Source organism: Macadamia integrifolia, unplaced genomic scaffold (assembly GCF_013358625.1).
Source record: "Macadamia integrifolia cultivar HAES 741 unplaced genomic scaffold, SCU_Mint_v3 scaffold3047, whole genome shotgun sequence".
In the NCBI taxonomy this organism is placed as follows: domain Eukaryota; kingdom Viridiplantae; phylum Streptophyta; class Magnoliopsida; order Proteales; family Proteaceae; genus Macadamia; species Macadamia integrifolia.
In genome coordinates, this window is record NW_024869159.1 from 40,142 (window position 1) to 63,877 (window position 23,736).

General features: G+C 38.7%; 3 protein-coding genes across 8 annotated transcripts; 1 reads left to right on the forward strand and 2 right to left on the reverse strand.

Annotated features, from left to right (window-relative positions):
• Positions 1–1,033: 1,033 nt before the first annotated feature.
• LOC122067664 (NDR1/HIN1-like protein 3) lies at positions 1,034–2,640 on the reverse strand. Its single transcript, XM_042631509.1, has one exon. The coding sequence runs from the start codon at positions 2,002–2,004 to the stop codon at positions 1,237–1,239; it is 768 nt and encodes a 255-aa protein (XP_042487443.1). The 5' UTR covers positions 2,005–2,640; the 3' UTR covers positions 1,034–1,236.
• Positions 2,641–7,046: 4,406 nt separating this feature from the next.
• Positions 7,047–12,799, forward strand: LOC122067660 (protein-tyrosine-phosphatase MKP1-like). 5 transcript variants are annotated; one of them, XM_042631501.1, is made up of 3 exons: positions 7,047–7,094; positions 7,537–10,051; positions 12,387–12,799. In XM_042631501.1, exons 2-3 carry the CDS (start codon positions 7,658–7,660, stop codon positions 12,474–12,476), a joined length of 2,484 nt encoding a protein of 827 aa, XP_042487435.1. In that variant the 5' UTR covers positions 7,047–7,094; positions 7,537–7,657; the 3' UTR covers positions 12,477–12,799. The 5 variants fall into 5 exon arrangements, 3 of the variants coding, with proteins under 3 accessions (XP_042487435.1, XP_042487436.1, XP_042487434.1); XR_006136808.1 differs by lacking the exon at positions 7,047–7,094 and having other exon boundaries at positions 7,117–9,805; positions 9,912–10,051; positions 12,380–12,799; XR_006136807.1 differs by lacking the exon at positions 7,047–7,094 and having other exon boundaries at positions 7,118–9,805; positions 9,912–10,051.
• A 1,101-nt stretch (positions 12,800–13,900) lies between these two features.
• On the reverse strand, positions 13,901–22,399 carry LOC122067666 (probable methyltransferase PMT9). Of its 2 annotated transcripts, XM_042631510.1 has the most exons (7): positions 21,745–22,398; positions 21,502–21,666; positions 21,234–21,416; positions 20,522–21,116; positions 17,870–17,982; positions 17,540–17,760; positions 13,901–14,460 (listed from the first exon to the last, which is right to left on the reverse strand). In XM_042631510.1, exons 1-7 carry the CDS (start codon positions 22,012–22,014, stop codon positions 14,145–14,147), a joined length of 1,863 nt encoding a protein of 620 aa, XP_042487444.1. In that variant the 5' UTR covers positions 22,015–22,398; the 3' UTR covers positions 13,901–14,144. The 2 variants fall into 2 exon arrangements, with proteins under 2 accessions (XP_042487444.1, XP_042487445.1); XM_042631511.1 differs by lacking the exon at positions 21,234–21,416 and having other exon boundaries at positions 21,745–22,399.
• Positions 22,400–23,736: the final 1,337 nt, after the last annotated feature.

The following is a 23,736-nucleotide window of genomic DNA, read 5'->3' on the forward strand; positions in this document are numbered from 1 at the left end:
TATGTAAATCTACAGTTGCTATATATACCGGTTGTAGATCCTTAATATGTGGTAAATTTAATGATTTGTCTGTTCTTTTTTGTTTCATTATGGGCATTAAATCAAATTATAATTCTACTATATGATAAAACCTCTGCTTTAATCTAAAATCTCATCTTTTAACACTTCCATATGGACTCTTCCACCAGTAATGCATCTATTTTCTCAAAAATTGAGTATATGATTGCTATTTGGGCATGTATATGTCGATCTTTTTGAACTCTTTTCAATGTACATTATGAAATCTCATGTCATGTGTTATTCTGTGCAGTAGTAATGGAAATTTGAATTCCCCCCCCCCTTTTCGAGATCAGATATTTTTTTAATGTTTCAGAGGCTCCATGACAGAGGTGGTTGAGTTCAGGATGTGCCATATGAGCAACAATGAAATGGAGAGAGAAAATAGAGGATTTTTTTTAGAGGGATGTAATGCTATTATTGTAGTGTTGGTAAACGAATAATCAAATAATCTAATGTGAATTTGGATATTCAGTATCCATTTCTGTGAAATGAATCAGGTCTGATAATATCCGGAACCAAATTAGGATACTGGATTTGATGAACATATTTGAATGCAGATAGTCATATTCGCTTCGAAAATTCAATCCGTTTACACCCCTACCCAGAAGCAAAAACAATTGGAAGTAATTTAGTCGTGATCCAAATCATCCAGCTCAGGAAGTCCTTCACTTTAGCCAATTGACATTCTTAAGTGTCTAGCCTGCTTCGACATGGATTCTGGGGGTTTCATCTGTCAGTCTAAGCACTGAAAGTCTCAGAAAATGTTGTTCTGGTTATATTCAATTCCTTTAGACTTTATTGTTTGCTATACATTATTGGAATAGATTTCGCAATTAGATCCCATTTTGAAGCCACAAAATAGAGAAGAATCAGGTTTCAGAATGTATTCTAGACCCAGTTCATTTCAATCTTCATTTGGTGATCACTTAGATTGCTTAATGCTGATATATCAATTGAAGGCAGCTTATCTATATACAGGAAGCAAATTTCAGCTCCTCTCTTTGTTTAACCAAAGTCGTTTGGATACAGACACTTGTAGAATGACAAAATGAATTTGTATGAAGTAGACAATGACGGTATAAAAGATGGATTATACTCTCAATTCCCAACTATATGCGCCTTTTCGTGTTGGATTTGTTCCGTAACAAATGATGATTTTGTTGGGTTTCATCAATCTCAACGCTTCTTTCTGCATTTGTGTGCTATCAAGACACCACTAGGAGGCCCAGTCGTAACAATGGTGCATTTACTGTACACCCAATACGTATAATGAAAGAAACTCCCAAAATTTGATCGAGTTCGAAATGTGCCCTGGAGGTTGAAGATGACTGCATTCCCACCCATCTGTTTCCTCAGTGTCTCTGAGACATCTATTGGGAGAGAAACTTGGCTGGAGATCATCTCCACATTGTGGAGCCTCGTCTCCATGCTTGTCACAGAAAAAGGATCTATGGCTCTGGTGGCGATTAGGGTGTCTTCGTAATAGAGCTGAAGGACCATGAAGCTGAAATCCACGTTTACCTTCTTGTTTGGGTTTGTGAAATTGGTAAGGATAGTGAGGTCGGCATTGAGCAGAGACCCTGTATCTATGTAAGCTGCATCGAGGGTAACGCTTGAGATATCGAAATGAGGGCTTCGAGGCCTGAATGCGAGGTAGACGATCAGTATGGCTAAGCCCGTGAGTATGATGATGATCCAGAATATGGCGCAGCAGACAGCACCGAACCAGGTGGTGAACCAGATGACAGGCTTTTTCCTGCGAGTGTTGGGCACCTTAAGAGTACCTGATACTCCTCCATGGCGAAGAGGTTGGCGAGAGGGTTGTGGTGGTTGTCCCGATGGAGGCAGCTGCGTTGAGAGGTACTGCGGTTGTTTTTGTTGATCCTGATGCTGTGGGCTTGGCTGAAAGTGAGGATTGCGCTCACGACTGGGATGCTCCTCCATGGGAATTGAAGACGAAGATGTAAATAGACGAGATTTTTAACTTTGAATGAGGAACAAAAAGGAGGAAGGAAAACAGAGGGTGGGTTGTCAGTGGGCACTTGACAGGGCAGAGTGAAGAAGTGGGAGCTTTTCATGGCAATTGGGTGAAAGGAAAGGTAAAGGGTAAGTAAAGAATCGAACTTTTCTGGTTTTAATTGTGAGGCAAGTTTAGCACAGCACACCAAACACCAATAAAACAAAAAAGGCATTACCCCAAATAGAATTTGGATTCCATCTCCTTTAAATTAGTTTCCCTCCCTGCACTTTTCCTCCTTGACAAGGTTTGAAGACTCTTATCCTTCTACCTTCTGCTAGCTATCCCCATAGATTTACAGCAAATCAGTTGATGATTCTAACTGAAAAAGTCCATGATTCCTGGAGAGTACCTTCTTTAAGCCATGCTTCTATATTGGTGTCAAACAAGTGTAAAGCCTTCATGCATCTTTAATTATGCCAATCCAAAGTTTTCTATTGTTCAGTAAGATATACTGTTTCTGCGTGGGAAACACCAGAATTAATGGTGGGATTTTCTGTGTTTAACGTTTGATTCTATCATGCTCATAGGATTTGACCCTTTTTCACTGACCATGGAAGCAGATTAGCAGAAGGTATTCATTACTGACACAATCCTTGCACATAGCTTGCTTGCTACAACATCTAATTCTGTTCTTTACTGTTACCCAGTGGTATCAGCTCTTAATAATGCTATGGCCTCCTTGGATTGAGCTGCTTGTTCCATAGCTGAAGACATCAAAATTCTAGTTTCCTACTTTGCATCTGTTTCTTCTCTGTTTCTCGAACCTTTAATAAAGACAGGCTCATTTTCTTGCTTTAGGAGCATTTAAGTTAAAGATGTCTTGAGTGTGGTGGGTTTAAAGCTATGCTCGCAAGTATTATTTACTTAAATTCAAGAGGGTCTTCTTGTCCGATCCAAGTTAATTTTCCCCAGTGTCCTTCCTATAAAGTGGGTGATGAAGTGGGTACCTGCCACTTATCTATCATGCTCTAGCACAAGACATCTCCACCATACGACAGCCCTCTTGGGAAAAAAATATTTGAGGAAAACATTGCATCTAGTGATCCTTGAATCCTCATTCCCAATCCTCACTTTGTCATAACAAAAGGTAGACCTGCCAAGCCACTTTTACAAACAGGGTACTTCGCTTCAATCTCTGAAAGGGCAATGACTTGAGAATGGATTCCATAAAGGTTATGGAAGTGCAGAGTAGAACGACTTCAGGGGTAGGCCAAGACTGTGGCCCCGGCGAATTTGCGTCTCGTAATCACAAGGTTGAGCAGCAGCATCTAGTGATCTGATGCAGAGACTCTCTCTCTCTCTCTCTCTCTCTCTCTCTCTCTCTCTCTCTCTCTCATTTTTTTTTGCTAATGACGTGTATCCAAGCTTTCGGCCTGACTAGTCTCGTGAGTCTATGCTGATCCCACAATCGTATAGATCGGGTCATACTGGGGTGATGAGAACCATTCAACCTTCACTAAAACAGTGAAGAGCACTAAACATCCCCGTGTGAGTGGCGCACAATGTGCCTAATGGAAGTCAGACTTAGAACATCTGAGTTTATAACTCATATCAAGTTCATTACTCAACAACTGTGCTACTCCCTTGAGTTAGAGAGACATAATTTGTATTGAACTCCAGTTGTGGAACTTGATGAAGTTTCAAGTTCTCACACACACACACATTCATGTGACTACATGGAACTTCACCATACCATAACTGGAGTTCAAAACAAATTAGGTTCCTCCATCCAAAAGGGCACAAGTTTGAACGATGGGGACAAGCAGTGAAATGGACCTAGTTGTCTCATGTGCACTTTAATGAAGATTATTAGTAAGACTTTGCCTGCTTTCCAGCAATAAACAAAAAGACTTTGGCTGGACCTAGACTAGATAGGGAAGAGAGAACTTGTTATTTTGTGGGAAGGTGATGATGGGTGGGTTCCTTCGTTCAAGCCTACTTTCCTTGACTTTAGTTAGTTCTTAGTCGGTACAGCTATAGGAGACCACCCAAGTACCCAACCCCATCCTATGTTATATTTTCATGCCCATTCCCATGCCTATGCCCATGCAATAGCAACACTCACCCCACTTTGTTGTCTTCGTTATTACATGTCCAAAATGAAACCCGTGGATAGCATAAGCATCTGCCATTTGCATGGACTGAATCTTGAGGAAGTGGCAATCAAGTTTTGTAAACCCGGTGGACGTAAAAACTTATCGAATAGCTAAAAAATACAAGTAGTGAGGGTACAATATTGGACTTCCCATTTAAAATTTTGCACATGGCAATGTGGACTATTTCCCATATGGTGTTTGATTTTCCACATCACCCTAGCACTTGGCATGATTACATGTTCAATATCAAGATTTACCCTAGTGACTGAGTAGTAAAAAAGACTTTTGCCTAACATTGTTGGAGATGACTGACTAAATTTATCATAGGGCCTAGAAATAATGCATCGTTCATTTGACTACTAAGAGAATTATTTATACAAATGACTATATTTTATAATTTTTTATTTAACATTATTGATTCTAGAGATGTGGAATGACAAACATTTGACTAATTCTAAAGACGTGGTCTTAAACTTAGTTTGTGTTTGCGTATGAATTCTTGGAATAGATTTTAGGTCGAGAATACATTTTAAAACAAGAAAATAGAGAATAATTGAGTTTTCAAATCTATTTCTAGGAGCAAGTTTTCTCAATGGGCCTATCCATAAGGTTATTTATGGATGGTCTGCCTATTTGTTTTGAAAAGACCTTCCTTTTTTACCATTAGATCATACCAGTGGATGTTCAAAACTCCGAATCAATCTGAATCAATACTGATCTAATCTAAACAGGTTTAACCGATTCAATCCAATCCAAAATTTTAAACCAATGTGAGAGAAGAAAAAAAGAAAAACCTAGCATTGTAGATTCCTTCATCACTAATTCACCACACTGGAGAGCAATGACACCAACTCATATAATAAACTCTGCACTTTAAATGCTCTTTCAAAATAAAAGCATGTCTGCATTAATGGCTCAACCCACATGGTTTTCTCAAGAAAGCAAATCATGGATATAAATGCATATGGGAGTATTTAAACTTCACAGGCGTATTTTCTGAAGTGAGGAAATAAAAAAAATTGATTTGTAAAATACATTTCAAATCTAAAATCTATTTTGAGAATGCAAACCAAACACATTACAAGGACTTTGGTTCTTAATTGGTCGCGCTACGGTTTCTTTTGCAGCTTTGGACCAATGCAACTTGTGGGCGCCGGAAAAGACAAGACCAATTGGATGATGTGATGTGTAAAGCGGTCAATGGTAATATCTGAATGATGACATCCCCTGACCTAGGTTAGAGAGCATGCACATGAGCTTTAGGCCTTGATCATGATGCATGGACCATGGAGCAGCCCAGCATTCCATGGCATTGACCGAGTAAGCTAACCGTCTTTTTTTTTTGGTAACAGGCTTATTATAGTCTAGTGGACACAGAGTATATACCATCTAGTTAGGTTCTAACTGAGCTTTTATGGTTTATTACTTCCTGGACCCCACCCCTCACTATGAAGTCTTAACTCCCACGGGTCCCACACACGTCAATCATAGAACGGGATACACATTTGTTGCGTTTCGTATGCAATCTAGATCGATAATACATTTCAAGAAATTATGTTAAACATAATTTATTATTTCATTTTTTCAATCGTAACGTTTTGTGTATCACACTATCACGACACCCAGCCTATGAAGAATTTTTTTTTTTATCCATAGATAAATTTATTAACTCTAAATTATATTAAAAAGAATGACTTGTATACCTATATTTTGAAATTGTTTAGAATTATATAATGGATTTTTTTTCAAAATAAGACTATCGTTAATTATTAAAATACATTATCGATCTAAAATATATAAAGCACAGCATAATAGAAAGAGAGAGAGTATTCAATGTGAAAATTCAGTGGGAATCAAATGCTTATTCAGTCCAAACCAACTGATTTGAGTATTTTAAGAAATTAATAGAATCGAAACTGATAGGACTAACCAGATAGACCGATTGAATACTGAACCAATTTGATGAAAAATCATGACTGAGTCAAATTGAAACCTATATTAAAACAATACAAATCCATAACAAAATCGAATCCAAAACAGACTTTACTTATCGGTTCAATTTCAACTTGAACCACTACCATTACCAGATCAAAATCAATTCAACCTGACTGAACCGCCTAAGAGAGTTAGAGGAATGCAATTTGGTACTAAAATCACCAATAAGATGGGTCTCTCTCCCTGCCACCCTATTTTAAAAACTGGAATCAAATGGATGGCTTTGAATTAGAATATGCTATGATTAATACCAATTGACATTCCAGAATAGCCAATTCTAGGGGGGGTTTTTGGGGTCAGATCATTGATTTTTCAGACATGAGGGATCGATTCTAAGGTTTTGGTATTATTTCGGATTGATTCCAATTCATTCCGGATCAAAATCGGCAGGAACGATTCGACCCTGAGTTTGAAATCCTTGTTTTGCGCCTTTGCCATGAAAATAAGAGAGAGAGAGAGAGAGAGAGACCCCTCTCTCTAGGATGAGTAACCTTTATATGGGAATTATTTGTATGGAAAATTGGTTTATGAAAAATTGCCCGCAAGTCTTTAACCAATCAAATAAATTTCAAAGCGTGGCTCAAGAGTCAAAGCCTTAGCTTAGCAGTTAGCTGCTGCTCTACTCTTTCTCCTGCATAGGGTTGAAACCGTCTGTAATTCCAATCTCATATATTTTTATAAAATACCACTTCATGGGTGATACGTGTATTGATACCAATATAATGGTCCAGATCTGATATAACTAATAAAACCTTAAATCAGTGAAGAGGTATTTAAATCAGATCTGGACCATTACATTGGTATCAATACACGTGTCACCCCTGAAGGTGATATTTCACAAAATTATACGAAATCAGAATTAGAGACAACTTCCGCCCCCCTCCCCCCCCGGTCGTCTTCTTTTATCTTCAAAGCTGTACCTGGTAAGTCTCTTCAACAAACCCCTCATAAGTAAGATTAAGAAATAAAAACAAAAGAATTAGGCTCTTTCTTTATAATTTATTTCAGTTCACATTCGGACTGTTGTTGTTGAATTCATGTTTCCATATTCTACCAAAATCTGGTCTATATTCTACCAAAATCTGGTCATTTTGACTAAGTCGCAGTTGTGTTACTTTGATTTTTCTTTTCGTCTCGGAAACCAGAGATTGAAAAAGATTGGGAGACTGGAGAGCGCTATGAATCATGATTAGACTTTTTTTTTTTTTTTTCTTCTGAAAGATGAGATGGGAAGAAAGAAAAACAGAGATCCCAAATTCCCAAATTCCCAAATCCCAGTGAAGCAATTTTCTGTATTAGTTATCAACTGTGTTGTAAATTTCTTGTCTGAAACTGAAAGGAGAAAGAAATTCCCCCTTCCTGCAGGACTGTAATTTCATCATGAGTCGTCTTCATTATCGAAATCCAATTGCTCCTACTTGTGGTAATATTACGGCACTACAGCGTCAGCCTCCATTCCAGTTCCGACGGTAAGTGAAAACAGAGGATGTTAGAACACCATAAAGATAGTGGTGCCGCCGGCGATGGACCTCGGAAGACCTACCTTCGCTCTGTTTCATGGTCCGCCTCCGACCGTTCTCCGGCGAACCCTGATTCTAGTTCTAGCCATCCCAAGCCCCAACAGAGGCCATTCGGCTTCAAGGCCCGGTCCTCCCTCCCTCCCCTGCAACCCCTTTGCATCTCTCGTCGCCCCGTTGAAGAGTGGCCCAAGCCCGGATCGGATGACCTCGGTGAATGGCCTCATCCCCCTACTCCTAGCGCCAACCATGGCCGTCTTTCACCATTATCCATCAAACCCCTTGATGGCTTCGATTCCTCCGAGGATTTCCATCTCTGCAAGGACAGGCTTGCCTTCTTCGACAAGGAATGCTCTAGGATCACCGATCATATCTACCTGGGAAGCGATGCTGTCGCTAGGAACCGTGAGATTCTCCGTCAGAATGGTATCACTCACGTCCTCAACTGTGTTGGGTTTGTGTGTCCCGAGTACTTCAGGAACGATCTTGTTTACAAGACCTTGTGGCTGCACGACAGCCCCTCCGAGGACATCACTAGTATCCTCTACGACGTCTTCGATTACTTCGAAGATGTGCAAGAGCATGGAGGGCGCGTCCTTGTCCACTGCTGCAAGGGGGTTTCTCGCTCCACCGCTTTGGTTATCGCCTATCTCATGTGGAGAGACGGCCAGAGCTTCGAAGATGCGTTCCAGCACGTGAAGGCTGCTCGCGGCGTCACCAACCCAAACATGGGCTTCGCCTGCCAGCTTCTGCAGTGCCAGAAGAGGGTTCACGCCGTGCCGGCCAGCCCCAATTCCGTGCTTACGATGTACCGGATGGCCCCCCACTCTCCCTACGATCCCCTCCACCTGGTTCCCAAGATGTTGAATCGCCCAGGCCCGCTCAGCCTTGATTCTCGTGGGGCTTTCGTTGTTCACTTACCTTCGGCGATATACATCTGGGTCGGAAAGAATTGTACCCAGGAGATGTTGAATCACGCCAGGGCGGCTGCCTTTCAGGTCGTGCGTTACGAGAGAGCTCAAGGACACATACTGAGCATTGACGAGGGTAAAGAGCCTTTGGAGTTCTGGGATGCCCTCGCTAATGGCCCTCTCATCGCCGACGAGTTTGATAGAACCGGGAAGGTCAAAGAAGAAGAAGAAAAGGATCAGGTTGCGGCGGCTGTCAGCCTTGGGGTCAGTAACAAGAAGGTGGATGAATACGATGTTGACTACGAAATTTTCCATAAGGCTCTTTCCGGTGGTGTTGTTCCGCCCGTTCCTTTTCCGGTGGCTGGATCAGAGACTCATCTTCCTGCCAGAGAAAGTGGTTGGGGCAGACTCAGAAGAAAACTTGCTTGTGGTGTAGTAAAAGAACTACTGACATCGTCCAAGTTTCTGTTGACTTCTGAGAAGGCCCATATCGATAATAAACCAGATACGAGTGTCATGGATTCATGTATCACTGCCATGGAAGAACACTCTCGCTCTCCTCCATGTGGTTCCCCGGATTCCTTCTGTTATTCTAATACCAGCCCAACGTACAATTCCAAATCTCCTTTACCCTCGCCATCAGATTCTTCTAGTTTGTTTACCTTCTCACCTGCATCCTCTAATATTTCCGACCTGTCATTCTCATCTTCTCAGCCCTCACCTTCATCTTCGGAATTTACAGAGCTAATTGCTTATAAGGGCCCATCCCAAGTGGAGAAGACTTGTTTGCCATGTACAGGGACTTTCTCGTCTCTTACAGAGCCGTTTGCTGCTGCAAATGCTTTGAGAGTAGAGAATGCCTGTGTGCCATGTAAGGGGACTTCTCCCTCTCTTGCAGCACGTAGAGGAAGCAATCCTCCATCATTGGTGTTGGCACCATCAGTTAACAACCGACCACATTCGAAAGCCTCCAGGAACATAGTAAGGTCATTGTCCTTCTCTCTTCCTGACTTAGAAGAAGATATGTTGCTTGATAGTGGATCCATTCAGTCTGACTGCAAAGGTTGTGATGAATCGATGTCCCATCCTGACCTTTTCGATGTTGCCAACGGAGTACAAGAGGATCATGACGAAGAGCGATCAAATTATTCAACTGACAGAGAAGTAACACAACAAGTTCTGTACCAGTGGCCAACAATGGAAAAGGTGGAAATGCTTTCCTCTGGGATCCTTGATTCTAGATCAGTTTTCCTTTTGCTAGTTCAAGATGTGAAATTAGGCAACAAGCCTAAAATTGTGTATGTGTGGGTAGGGTGTGATTTTTCATTTGAGGAGGGGCAATGTCAGTTGATCGGCAATAATTTGATAGATAAACATAGTCCTGCATATTGGGAGAAGGTTGCTGGCATCTTCCTCAACCATATGGGCTTGCCTATGGATGTTCCTATTCGGGTATTTATGCAAAACCTTATGATGCATTATATGTTTCCATTTGTTGCTACTTTTGATAATTGTTTAAGTACTTCTAACTTTCCATGTTTATATTTTTGGTATCAATTGTTGCTATAATATGGTGATCTGTGAAAAAAAGAAAAGAAAAAAAAATTTAAGTTTGCTATTGAAGAAATTACACACTAGCAAAGAAAAGTTATACACCAGCACAGAACTAAATCTAATAGTTAAGGAAGAAAGATGTTGTAGCTAATTGATTGAACCTCCGGACATGCTCCACTCGTGGATAGGGAGATCACTGGGTCATCTTAAGAAAATTTTGAAAAAGGGTGAGAGCTTTCAAAGTAAGCATTTGGGTGGTCATTCGCTGTAACATAGATCAAAAACTAGATTGTCCACCTTTTGATGCATAGATGTTGAAACTTTAATTCGTGAAATAGGGTTGATATTCATATTAAGAATTGAAGGAAAGTATTGAAATCTAGACACTGAGAAGCAGTGAGGTCAGAAAGTGGTTGAAATGGATCCTAAAGATCTAACGTATTGAGATGAATTTGGCATGGGGATTTCTCTTTTAGTGAGAAGTTACTATCTTCGCGAGCTACCACTGCGTTAGTCTAAGTAGGGGGTTTCCAGCAGATGACCGAGAAAAGTTGGAATATTGTGAATTTCTAAATTCCTAGGCTGGAGACGTAAGAGAAGTTCACTCACCAGAGACCACTCATAATTTCTTGGGTAACCAATATTTCTTCTGGGGTGATTGTGTTAGATAGTTGGTCCTTTTTCTTCCGTTCTTCTTCTTCTGTAATTTCTAGATCCGGAATTTCTACTTTCGATTGCTGAGGGAATTTTCTGTGGTGCCTTCAGAGTTCAGATTAAGAATGTCTTGTTAAGGCTTTGTCTGGTTGGACATGGATGTAAACTGCTGTCATGTAAAACATTGTAAGAAGATAATTAATAATAACATTCTATGTAATAGTTTGACAATTGAAGTTATTCCTGTGTCATCCTTTCTATTGTATAGTTGAAAAGTGAAGATAATATCTCCCTTTTCATCCTTTTCCTCCAAAACATAAGAAATTTAGTTGAAAATTCTGGTTCCATATTTTTGGTAAGAATTTTATTGATATTATTTAGATTTTTTTTTTTTCCAACTGTACATTAGTTTGCATCCAACTATACAGAGCATTAAATGAATATTTGAGGTTTCTTAGCTTGAAAGGGGGCTGTTGAAAGTTTTGAGGAGGAGCAACTTATACTTGGGATAATGAGATCACACACAGATAACAAGGTTTTTTAATTGCTGCCAGGGATGAGGGGGATAAAGTACAAGGCATATAGCGCAACAATAGGGCCACAGAGAGACTCCCTGGCCCCCCACCCCCAACCCGCAACCTGGTCATCTCATTAGCTTAAGGAATTGGCCATTCTCTCTCTCCAATAAAAGGAAAATTCCCTCTATCATGCAAGGAGTAGCTGAAAAATCTCTTACTGATGTCAGCAGATCCATGTGAAAATATATGATACTTGTTGGTTCTTTGTTTCTACGAGTTCTTGAGGCATCGGACCATATCATTTTCTTTTTAGTAATTATAACCATCTTCCCCTCTCTCTGACCCACACACATGTAATTTCTATCGGTGGATGGAATGATTTGCTAGGATGGATGACCTGGGAATTCCTCACATTGAGCTTTTTGTATATTGAAAAGAATAGTAAGAGATTAATTTGATTAATGTTTGTCACTTATCCCCCTCCCCCTGAAAAACATGCCACATGTCAAATTTTTAGGCCAAGCATGTATTGGGCCTTTTCACTTGTGAAGGTAGAAGGTCACATGAAAACATGTTCACAAATTTTGTACATTAGCAGAAAACGTCTTGTTAATGACAGATAGGTCAGGTAATTGTGCTGTGTACACTTTATAATTTGAAATATGGAACGTACACGTATAGACAGCGCTGGAGAGCTGGAGATAATGTAGACAATGACAATATAGAATGAGAAGGAATAAACCCAGGTGGAGCATCAACTGCAGATCTTAGTATTTATCATATATAAGCTTATTCTCTTTCCTTGAATTAGTCATGCGCATTTGAAGATTTTTTAGTTAAATTATGGGATCTTTTTTTGGTGTCCCAGAGGCATTGATTCATGATTTTCTTTTCAGTTTTCAAGTTTGTCCTAATTCAAATTGCACAGTTTTTTCCCCCACAGATTCTGCAGTGAACTTTTCTTCCTTTACATTTATCTTTTTCTAATGGTACATTTATTTGTTGGTTAGAACTGCTTTTTTTTAAATAGATGTTTCGTCTGAAAAGCTTTCAGTGAACAGGTAGTGAGAGATGGTGAAGCACCTGAACAACTAATAGATGGTATCAGCAGTTTCTCATTTCAACAACTGGAAAACTATGACCTCAACTGAGAATCTGAAGGACAAGGAGCCCGCACCAAGCATTGACACTGGATTATCAGAAAGAGTTGCTTCGAAGTCCTTCTGAGGTGATTTGGCATCCCAAGTTGGTATGAGCTAATCTAACAGCGTGCGTGATGGTTCTTAGTATGATAAAACCTTGTACAGAATATAAGTTCTTGTACTTTATAGATCTTATAGAATTTTCTTGTACTTTATAGATGTACTTTAACAGCATTTAGAAGTAGTTTCTTTAACTCAGATAGCTTTTCTGCTGTGACCAACACCTAAGGTGTTGATTTTCAATTGAAATAAAGATGGAGTAATTTTTTCAACCATTTGAACATGATCTTTGGGCATGTGATCGTAAGGTGCACAAGTCATGCTTAAAGCACTTCGCTCAAATTTCCCTAATGGAAAGCATCTGCATTAAGATGGTAATCAGACTAGATATCATTGGTGATACCTATTGAGCTAGCCGCCTCAATGCATTTTTGTGTCTGGCATTGCACAGCAAATTAGCAGGTGAAGAGGGAGGAAGGCTTCTTCACATGCAGATCGAACCTGAACTATAATAGCTCAAGGATCAGTAGTCAGTCTCTTCCGTCCATGAGTTCAATTGCACTTTATTTTAAGTGAATGATTCTCAAATTCTCATGGTAAATGACATGAATTTGTGCAGGTGTCTGATAATTGAAATTTGAACATTTGAATTCCAACCCTGTGATCCAAATGATTGATTATCCAAAGCCTTCAGAGAGAGTACAGGGACTGCTATTTGCTAGGAAAGATTGGGAGGCATTTGGTTACTACACTCTTTCTTTTGATTAAAAAGGTCAACCCAAAAGGGGAAACGAAAGAAAGTGATTTAAACGTGATCTCATTTTCATTCATTCACAATCCTCTCTTCATGTATGGGTTTCAACTTTCTGATGAGACTTTAAAAAGTGTCAAGGGCATTTTGAACATTCGTACCAGAGGCAAAGGCTATTATGGCATTCCAATGGTGTGATTCTCTTCATTTACAATGAGGAAAAACTTTGGCCTTCAAATAATCTGCAGGAATCTGGTTCCCCGTTTAATTTATTATCCTGTGCATCTGGTTCCTTAATTTGCCTTTAGCAAGTGATTTTAGTAGAAAATTCTTACGAGCAAATATGCTGCAAATCCATGACTAATACTTCCATCTGTGTAGGGCAGGTACACAGCAACATTGGATAGAATTCATGCACAGAGTCGAGTTGTTAGCATCATTTTTTCTTTGTTGTCCTCTTCTTTTGGACGGGATCTTATTAATCAAAAGAACGAGTAGAAACCAGTGGTGTACTAAGCCAGAGGCAGGAATGAAGGGCATCCTTTGCAAACCCTCTTGTGCCGAAATATCGCAAACATATACAAATAAGATACTAAGGATTCAATCCAAAATACCACAAACATGGGAGAAATTTGGAAAAATCACCTCAGATTGCGTGAACCTCCAGATCAGTGCTAGCCAATTCCAATTCCTTTGGCCATGGTCCCAACCACTGACTTCTAATTGTTATACACAAAAATTAATGCTTCATAGCCCATGAAAAAGATTTAGAGGCATGGACAAGAGATTGAACACTAAGAGCTAATTTCTGGTTGGGGGAAAATTTATGCTAGAAACCCAGCTAGTTTCAGGAATCAAATCTAAAATTACATTGTTGCAACACTCTCTTCCCACAATTTCTTTCTTGCAATCAAAACTCTTTCTTCCCGTGAGGAAAGAGCATCAACCCTCGGTTCAACTTCCGATAACCAGCCATCCCACTGTAAGGCAGTCAAGAACTTGCGAACATGATTTATAATAGAGGGTCCGTCCCTGATTATAACAAATCCATCAGGCCGCAGAATCCTGTCCATTTCAACGAGTAGATCCTCCACACTACAACCATGCTCCTCTATCTCTGAAAATATGGCCCAAGCATGAAGCAGATCAAAGGTGCGAGGATATGTAGAAAATGATTGACACCTGTGGTTATAAAATATAAACCAATGGTTAACAAAAAATCTTGAACAGGAAACAAGCAACAGATTTACAAATAGTACACTTCTAGTTGGTAGAAAAAATGAAACTGCTCTACCATTTGAATGTGAAAAGAGTGTAAATAACCTACAATTTTTAATGCAACAAATTTCTAGTTATAACACGTTCCTACTTGGACTGGTAGATCACTGATTCATTTGAATGCTGATGCTTGATTTGGGTGATGAACATGATTTTATAAAACAAAAGAGCAGCCCTTGAGTCTTCTCTCCGCAGAAGTGTAGCCAACCTATTCAGAGTGTCAGCTGCTAGCTTGACCATTCTCAGGCTGGAAACTATTCTTATAGCCCAGACGAATTCTAGATGGCTCAACTCAGGTCATTTGAACCTTTAACTGTACGAAAGACGAAATTAAGGTTGGAAGTGGGAAGGAACTCAAAGTCTTGACTTCTAATTTAGGAAAAAAGAAACTTACTGCTGTGTAAATTGTTTTAACTGTATCATAAAAGCATGGGTTTATAATATTTAGGGAGTGGGATTCTACCATGCCATTACCCTTCACCCCTTCAATCAAATTGTGGGGGAATGCCGGGAAAAAATTGTGAAATTACCAGTGTCTTGAAATTATGAGATCTTAGACAATGAAATCTTGGCCCATTAAAAAATCATGAAATTAGAACCTATAACCCTAAAATCCCATTGAACTCTACCGTGAAACTAGAACTGTCAAAAATCCAGGAGCGAAGGGCCCATACAAGGCAATGGCATGGTGCCAGAACAATCAAGGAGCAGATTATACATGGCATTTCTACTTGAGGTCCCCATAAGGAAACCACTACAGGGGAAGGAGACAGAATACAACAGTTTATCTTCTGCAATTAATAAACCAGAATATACACTCTTCAGCACACGCATCCATTGCCTCATGGGGGCACCTAATGGAGAAAGGTTAAAGATGATCCTTCACTAAATGATCTTGCCTCCGGTCCGAGAATATTTCCAGAAGGCCAACTTAGTGGTTTTTTTTTTTCATCAATGCCTCTCAGAAACCATAAAGTATTAGGTGAAGCAAAGTAAGCATAGCCTGAAGACAGAATAATAGATTGGACAACAGCAGTCAATTCCTTAACTGCAAAGATAAAATTCAGTTAAGTATGGACCCAAACCCAGATTACATATAAGCAGAGGAGTGAGAATTATGAATCTTGAAATGAGGTCATTTTTACATCAATGAAATTATATATATTCCTTCAAGAAGGATTTTTTTTTGAAACTTCACAATGAAAAAGGTAATTGATGATCAATTATGTGTAATATCCTATCTAAAAACAAAGCATTTTCAAGTAATTCATGTCATGACATAGAATCTCTGTGATGAAGCCAGGAAGTTATATATGATTTCAATATTCAGTGTTGCTAACTAACACAATTTAACTTGTTGTAACCCTTGGGGAAAATAAAATGCATAGTTTATACAACGCAGCTTAGTTATTTTAATTATGTATTGTTTCCAAAATCTTTGGTTCTCCATATAAGCAAAGTCATCGGATGCTCAAATTTATGGTTTCAACGAACAAAGCCATCTTCATTCGACCCAGCTGTAATTCAATGGGAAAGGACCTCTTTAAACTGTTTCTCCCTATTTATCATTGAACCCAGATGATGAAATTGTCACTCTAATATTACCCCAACACGAATCTTAAACACTACATTTCAATCCTGCATCTGTTCATCCATTAACATGTTGATTATAAAGCATCCCTCAATAATCTTAACATGGCATGTACCCTGTGTAGCCAGTCCCTCTCCACCTTCCCCCCTTCCGTAATCTCAACTTGGCATTTACTAACACTCTCTACCTCCACCCCCACCTCCTTCAAAAAAATTCAAAACTAGTGAACAGCATAGATCACGGGATTGCATTCTGCACATGTCTAATCAAACCATGGGAGACGTTTATGAGCCCAAGCTTTCCCCAGACCATCAAAATCTTTACTGGATCCCCTTTTGACCTCTATCACAGTGTCCATGTATTAAGAGCATTTGATCACATTACAAGATTAATGGATCCTATTGGTTGCAATAATCTCTACAGATGCCAACAAAGTCTTCATAAGAGCACATTTGACCTCCATCACACAGTTGATAATGCCAGGGCATTTTGATCATTTGCAAGGTCAATGACCTACCAACATGTCTATTACATTGCTGAACTACTCCTAGACAAACACAATCTTTGGTGGATTCCATTTTGACCACAATCACACCATTGGTATGCCAAGATCATTTTGGCCACTCCCCAATCATTGATGGACATGGATTTTACATAAAACCCTCTTCAAAATATACCAAATCACAGTTTTTGGCTCATGGAATCAATTGGACCACATTCATCCAAAATCTGAATCTGCCAAATGGACTTCTCCAGTGACATATTAAGGACCTCTTTCCAAATCTCACCCCCAGGAAAATAAAAACACAAATGTAAATGAAGCTGCTGATATTGTAGAAAGAATTATGATCCCCGAGGGGACTCTTCTAACATCAGATTGGAACCCGATTTAAACTGCATGAAGCTTAATCTAAACAGCAGGAATCCCATTAACACCAGCCTGATGGGAAAGCGTGCCCCCTCATGAGAGAGGGCACCCAATGATCCTGATCCATTCAGGAATACTAATTCAGAGGGGAGGCAGAGATTTGACTTCGGAACTACAAAAGTTACGGAGGGTAGTCTTTGAGAAGAAGAGAAAATCAGGGAGAGCATACCACCTCAAACAAGAAGCTGGGAAAACAGATCAGTGGCATGAGCCCACAAGGAGAAAAAACAGAATTGAAAACCCAAAATAGAGGTTGAGGGAACAAAGAGTGAGTGTCAAGATGTCCCCTTCACCTTATGTAATAAAAAAAATTATTCTACATATTAATGAAGCATCTATTGAAATTATTGAGGGTTGTAACTGGATCTGGACTTTGTTCTAGATGATAAAAGGTCCAGATCCAGATAACCAATAAGATTCAAAAAATTCATAGACACATAAAATAAACCAGACAAAATGCATACCAGTCATGGACAGTTCCAATGAAGCCTCGATCATAAATAATCTTCAATTTGCTAGAGTCATTTACAGGAGCAACATTCATAACCCATACATCTTTCTCTTTAAGGGCAGCTGCAAATCCACCAAGGTTTGACTTCATATCCATAATGTTTCTAAAAGAGTTCTTCTGTATTACAGATTTCATCTGCTTCCAGTAATCCTTCACTCTCAAATGCCAAATTTCCTGCAGTATGTGAGCCTCTGAAGTTACTAAAACTTTATAGAGAAAAGTGATAACAAAAAAGAAAGGAAACGTCTAAGAAATAGATGCAATACAGTAATTTTGAACTCACTGTGTCTTCCTGATATTCCTTAGAATTAACACCAAGTTCTTCCAGACGATGAGGTGCTGCAGTTAGCCTTTGAGGCCATGGTAACAGCCCACTGCCTCTTTCCCTATGCACATCTGGTTTCCCACGTAAGCTTTAGAAAAGAATATGGAGGAAAGAGAAAATCCTGAATATGACTACATTACCAATTTAAAATGAGATGAGAATGGGCATTATATGAACAGGCTAAGCTATTTGGTTAGGAGAAAAAGATTATTCAAATTATAGGATTTTTACCACCTACCCCCCCTCCCCCCCCCCCCCCCCCCCCCCCAAAAAAAAAAATCAATCCAAAGCTAATTTGCATTAGTGATTCTGACCCCATGAGAGAGAGATTCCTCATGTAATTTTAAAAAAGAGTCAAAAAGAAACAGAGAGAGAGAGAGAGAGAGAGAGAGAGTAGAAGCAAAAAGTTGTTAGAATGCAAAATGGAACAAATAGAAAAGCAATCCCTACTCCCTATTAAACCATTAAAAAAATTGAAGCTCTAAAAATCAGAAAAAGAAAGTTCTGAAACAATTAGATGAGTCAAAATAATAACAATATGAAACGGAAATTTTTTAATGAAACTAAAAATGAATCACCGAAACACTACCAAACCTTGAATAAAAGGCAAGATATAGATAGACATATAGCAGTTCATGAATACAGAATTGATTGATAAGCACATCAAATCCTACCATATAGGCAGAACTCAAGTTGATAGGTATCTGAGCATCCCAAAGAAACAAAAGAATATTCCCTCTTAATATCAGCTACTAGCCCCCTCCCACAAAAGAAGGCCCTAAAATCACCAAAGCCTTGTCCTAGCTTGATTTGTCATTGTAGATTAAACAAAATATACTATTCTAAGAATAAAACAGATCAGTAAGTTGCAGATTTTTATCTACAAAGATGATCTTAGATCGGAGGATAATAATTCTGTACATGCATCTCCATGGCTAGTCTTTGTCAATTTTTATCGATTGAATAGACCCTGGCATGAACCTTGAATAATTATTAAAAAAGTTAAATGGAAAAATAACTTGGAGGAGAAAAGGAGGGTTGCGGCAGATGATCCAGAAATCTACAAATAGTCAAATGCAATTTATTCATGCCTAAAATGTTACAATACAGGTTGGAAAAAGGAGGGTCTAGGGTTATGGCAGATGATCCATAAATCTACATATAGTCAAATACAATTTATTCATCACTAAAATGTTACAATTCAGGTTGGTACTTAATTCTAAATCTCTGGCATGTGAAGACGATGAAAGAGGAAGCGAAAATTCATGAGAAGTTCAGGTGTCCAATTGATTTACATTTTATTCCTCTCAGATCTATGTTTAAAAGAGACTTTTTTTGCTGGTGCAACTTTAGTGGGTCGAACTAAGTCATAAGAGTTTTTTTCTTTCTTTCTTTTTTTTGGGGGGGGGGGTGTGGTGGAAGAAAAAATAAATAAAAAATGTAGGTCTTGGTCATTCATTAAGTCAATAGATCAAAGTCCCATAAAGAACTACAAGGAATGTTAATGAATCTGATCATTTATGCAGGTAGCAAAGGTCATTTCAGGTTGAAAGATGTGGAGATGAGATTCAAACAAACGCAACTTACAAAAAGGAGAACTCATTCAACACAGTTCTATCAAGTATTGACAGCATCGGAGTGAATATTTTTCCTATCAGATCATTACACCTGATACAGTTGGTGGTTATCACTAATTAGATACGATATAGATTCTAAGGATTTCCAGTATCATCATAACAGTAGGTCCAAATTGATAGATAATCAGACTGCATCCATTGATACTACATCAATATTTAACTCCTAGTCCACATTAACCAATAGAACCTAAATTAATAAATCTGAAAATATCTACCATTGACGTAATGAGACTCAATTTTTTCATTATATAAATTTCAGTGTTCAAAAATTGAGAAGTCATTGTGATTATGTCCTCTATTCAAGTACTTTACATCCTTTGGTGTATCAAGGGGAACTGCTGATACACTCCACATCTTCACTTCTTCCGTAGCTTAAGTGACAGAACTTGTAGTTGACTGCTAACCCTACTCATCCACCCTTCAGACCAATTACAAACATATAATCAATTATTTATTAAAGCTAATTTCCTGTAAAAACTAAATGGTGGTACATAACCTTCAAGGCTGTCTTATTGTGCATCATTCAGTCTTGTTCAATAGCTAAATCCTTGGTGGATTCAGACCGGTTATAGCTAATATGTGTTCATCAGCATGAACTTAATAATGCTTTGTGGTAATACTCACAATGACTCACCCAAGCTATATCTTAGCTTACATGACCCTTGAGTTAAACTAGGGTCCTATCGAGAAAGTCACAAGTTGGACATAAATCCTTGACCTCCTACGCAGTTATTTCTGTTAGTTCCTTTTCAACAAACAAGTGGCAGGGATTCATCCCAAAATAAAAGGAGGAACAGGGAAGCAGATGAGTCTGATAAAAGCAAGAACATCTCTGTCCTGGCAATACAAAATTCAATACTTGACTCACCACATATAGTAGTAACAGACTGACAGAAAAGCACCACAGGAATAAGAGTATTGTCAAATCATACATACCATAAGAAGCTATCTGTGAACAATTAACGGAACTTACTTGCCGAATAGGGTGTTATGCATGCCTTCAGAAATATATTCCAAGACGCATCTGGGTCATCTTCAGAGCTACACAAAGGAGGTTTAGTCTGAGGATCTCTCTTCAAGTAGCAGCTGTTACTCAATGGCTTAGCCCATATAACAGTCTGGTCTCTTTTTGAAACAATTCTCCAGCACATCCTAGTAAGGAGATCACTCATAGCACTCCAAATTCTTCGGTTGGCCTCATCATGGGCATAGGCTTCAGGAGAAGAGTACACAAAATAGCCTCCAGGTCTTAGCAATCTATCCAGTTCTAATAAGAGAATCCCATCTCTCTGAAGCCAATCTATCCTACATCGAGAGCAATGAGCCAGTTCAAACGAACGACTTGGATAAGGAAGTCTTTTTGTCCCCAACACACCGAGGGTTGAAGGGATTCCCCTCTCCAGTGCAAACTGTATTTGATTCTCATGAACATCATTCGGCGCAATCGACATGGCTATGATGTTGTGTGAAAGAAGGTAGGCCCCAAAACTGGCCACCCCACAACCAACGTCCAGTACATTTCTTATGTTTCCACCGTTGTTGAGTTTGTCACCAGGGAATTTAAGCATCTACTTCAACAAGAAAAAAGAAAGACTGTCACAGCTTTTGTTTAAAAAATAAAAATAAAAAAGGAAAATGAAACCATGTGAAAGGATAACACGAGTAACCAGAGATCTCTCGTATACCCTAGCAACTGCAGCGATGTACTTATTCGCCCCATAATGAAAATGGGTTCCCCCACCAGGGAAATTTATCTTATCCCCATTCACCACCATCCAATTCTGATCTGATTTCTCGTGTGCGAGATGCGTATGTGGTATGTTTGCCTTCCATACTTCATCCCTGCTCACCGGCCATCTAATAGGGATCTGAAACTCTAATGACAACAAAATTGGAATCGAAACAAACCATAACCAAACTAATCTCTCTTGTATGCAGAAAGCTAGTACCAACCTTATAACCAACTGGGGGTGGAATGAGGCAATTATAACGGCGTTCAGGTGGTGGGCAGTGCCGTTCATAGTGTTCCATAAAGGTCAAGTTTAGCTTCATTTTCAGTTGGTAGATTAGATTTCTGTCCAAGCAAGGAATCAAGTCCGACAATTTCATATCACAGACCTGTGAAGAATCCAGTAATGTGATGTGAGAGGAAAATTAAACAACGAAATCAAGCAAAACCAAACTGGGTACACATACAGGAATGCTCTTGGGGACTTCTAGATTGTGGTCTTGATCTTCAAATAAATTATCAAAGTCGTCGTCATCCCTTTGGAGGGGCCTGCCAAACAAAGGGTCAGTTCCATCTTCTCCACCGCCTTGGTCATTGGAGCGGGGTAGAGCAGGAGCAAGCGAGGAAACGTAGTAAACACAGAGTAAACCCAGAGAAACAATAAGACCCAGTAGAACATAGGATAAGAGCTTTCTACTCCAAAGAAAGCTCCAAAGAATCTCCGTCCTGTGCTTCATCTCCAGATCTTCCAGTGAGACGTTGAATCAGAGAGTAACAACAAGCCCTCGAAAGCACAAGAGTGTGAGACTCCTTCGTAGACTCTTCCCCTCTCAGAGCTACTGGGTTTTGGCGGGTTTCAGTTCATTCGGGATGAACAGTTCCATTTCGATTGACCAGTTTGGACTGCGTCTAAGGCCAAAAGGAGTGTTTTACTTCTCAGCCGCAATTGGGTGTAGTTCCAATTCCTTCCTTGGTTAATGGGTTAACTGGGAAATTGACGAGTGATGAGTTGGAACTTGGATCTTTGTTTGTTACAGTGCTTTACAGTCATTTGAGATTCTGGGATCGCAATGGACATTACTAAATATAAACAGACACCCTTCTTCAAAAAAAAAATCTCTTTCTGATTGTAGTTACGTGGTTGCCTCGATTTCTTCGACCTCTGCACTCGCATACCTGGATTTCTTTAAATTGAAAATTAAGTGATTTTTGTCATTGTCAAAAATGGTCATTAGCTGTAATTGATTCAAGATGTCATGTGTTTGTGGTAATTAGGTAGAAGAAATGATAGACCCAAGGAAACGAAAGTCCTGGGGTTCCATTTGCTTGCAATTGAAATTAAAGGGATGGGAAATAAAAAAATAAAAAAATAAAAAAATTTAAAATTTAAATTAAAAACAAAAAAATGGGTTATCATTATATCATATAAAATCACTTAAATTTATTATTATGCATTTAAAATTTATGCTTTTAATTGTAGTTTATAATTTATTTTTTAAAATTTAAAGTAAAATAAAATTTAATAATCAAATATAAAATGATTTTGAAGTTAGTAATATAATAATATGAGATAATTATTTGATATATATATATATATATGAGGTATATGGGGTTTGGGAAATCGGTGTGCAAACTTTAAAGCCTGGAAACTTTATGGTTTCACATCGCCTATGGAGATATTACTGAACTAGTTAATAATCTCTGGCTTTCTTAACATGGAACAATGCATTTTAAAGCCTAGAAACCCATGTAATAAAAATGATAATATTATGCAAGGTTAATGGGATCGGGACTAGGTTTTTGAGGTTCAAATTTTAACTTCGTTGCTCTTAATTCGAGTGTCAATCAATTTGATTTTGGTTTTTGGTTTGATTTCATTCAAAAAATAATAATAATATGTACAAATGGAATCAAATAAATTTTAAAAATTAAAACTAAAACCAAAACATATGCAAATCTTATTAGATTTTCATATATTATATCTAATTCGATTCTTATATAATTTTAATATTCCATTTCAATTTGAGACAAAAGCAATCTTCAAAATAAATATATCGAGAACAATGGTAGAAATACTAGAGGGGGGAGACAATTGAATCCAAATAGATGGTGTGACCTATGAGAGCCTGATTCGAAGAGCTGAAGAGAGAGGCAATCTAACAACGATAGACTCATCCATCACAACTGGCATAAAAATCAGGTGATCATAATTAATCAATTGAACATTCTTCTTATGATCAAGGATAAAACATCCAACTCTTGTATGCATCGGCTTAAAAGTTGTCACTACATCCATGAAGATAAAAAAAGGCCTGACTAGCTTCTAAAGTGCAGCAATCCTTAGGATGAGAGCAAGAACTTAGCCCTTAGGAAATAGAAGATGGAAAGTTTTGTAATCATGATAGTATAATCCATCGTTGATCAAGTTCCTCACATTTCATTAGACCGAATCTTCTTTC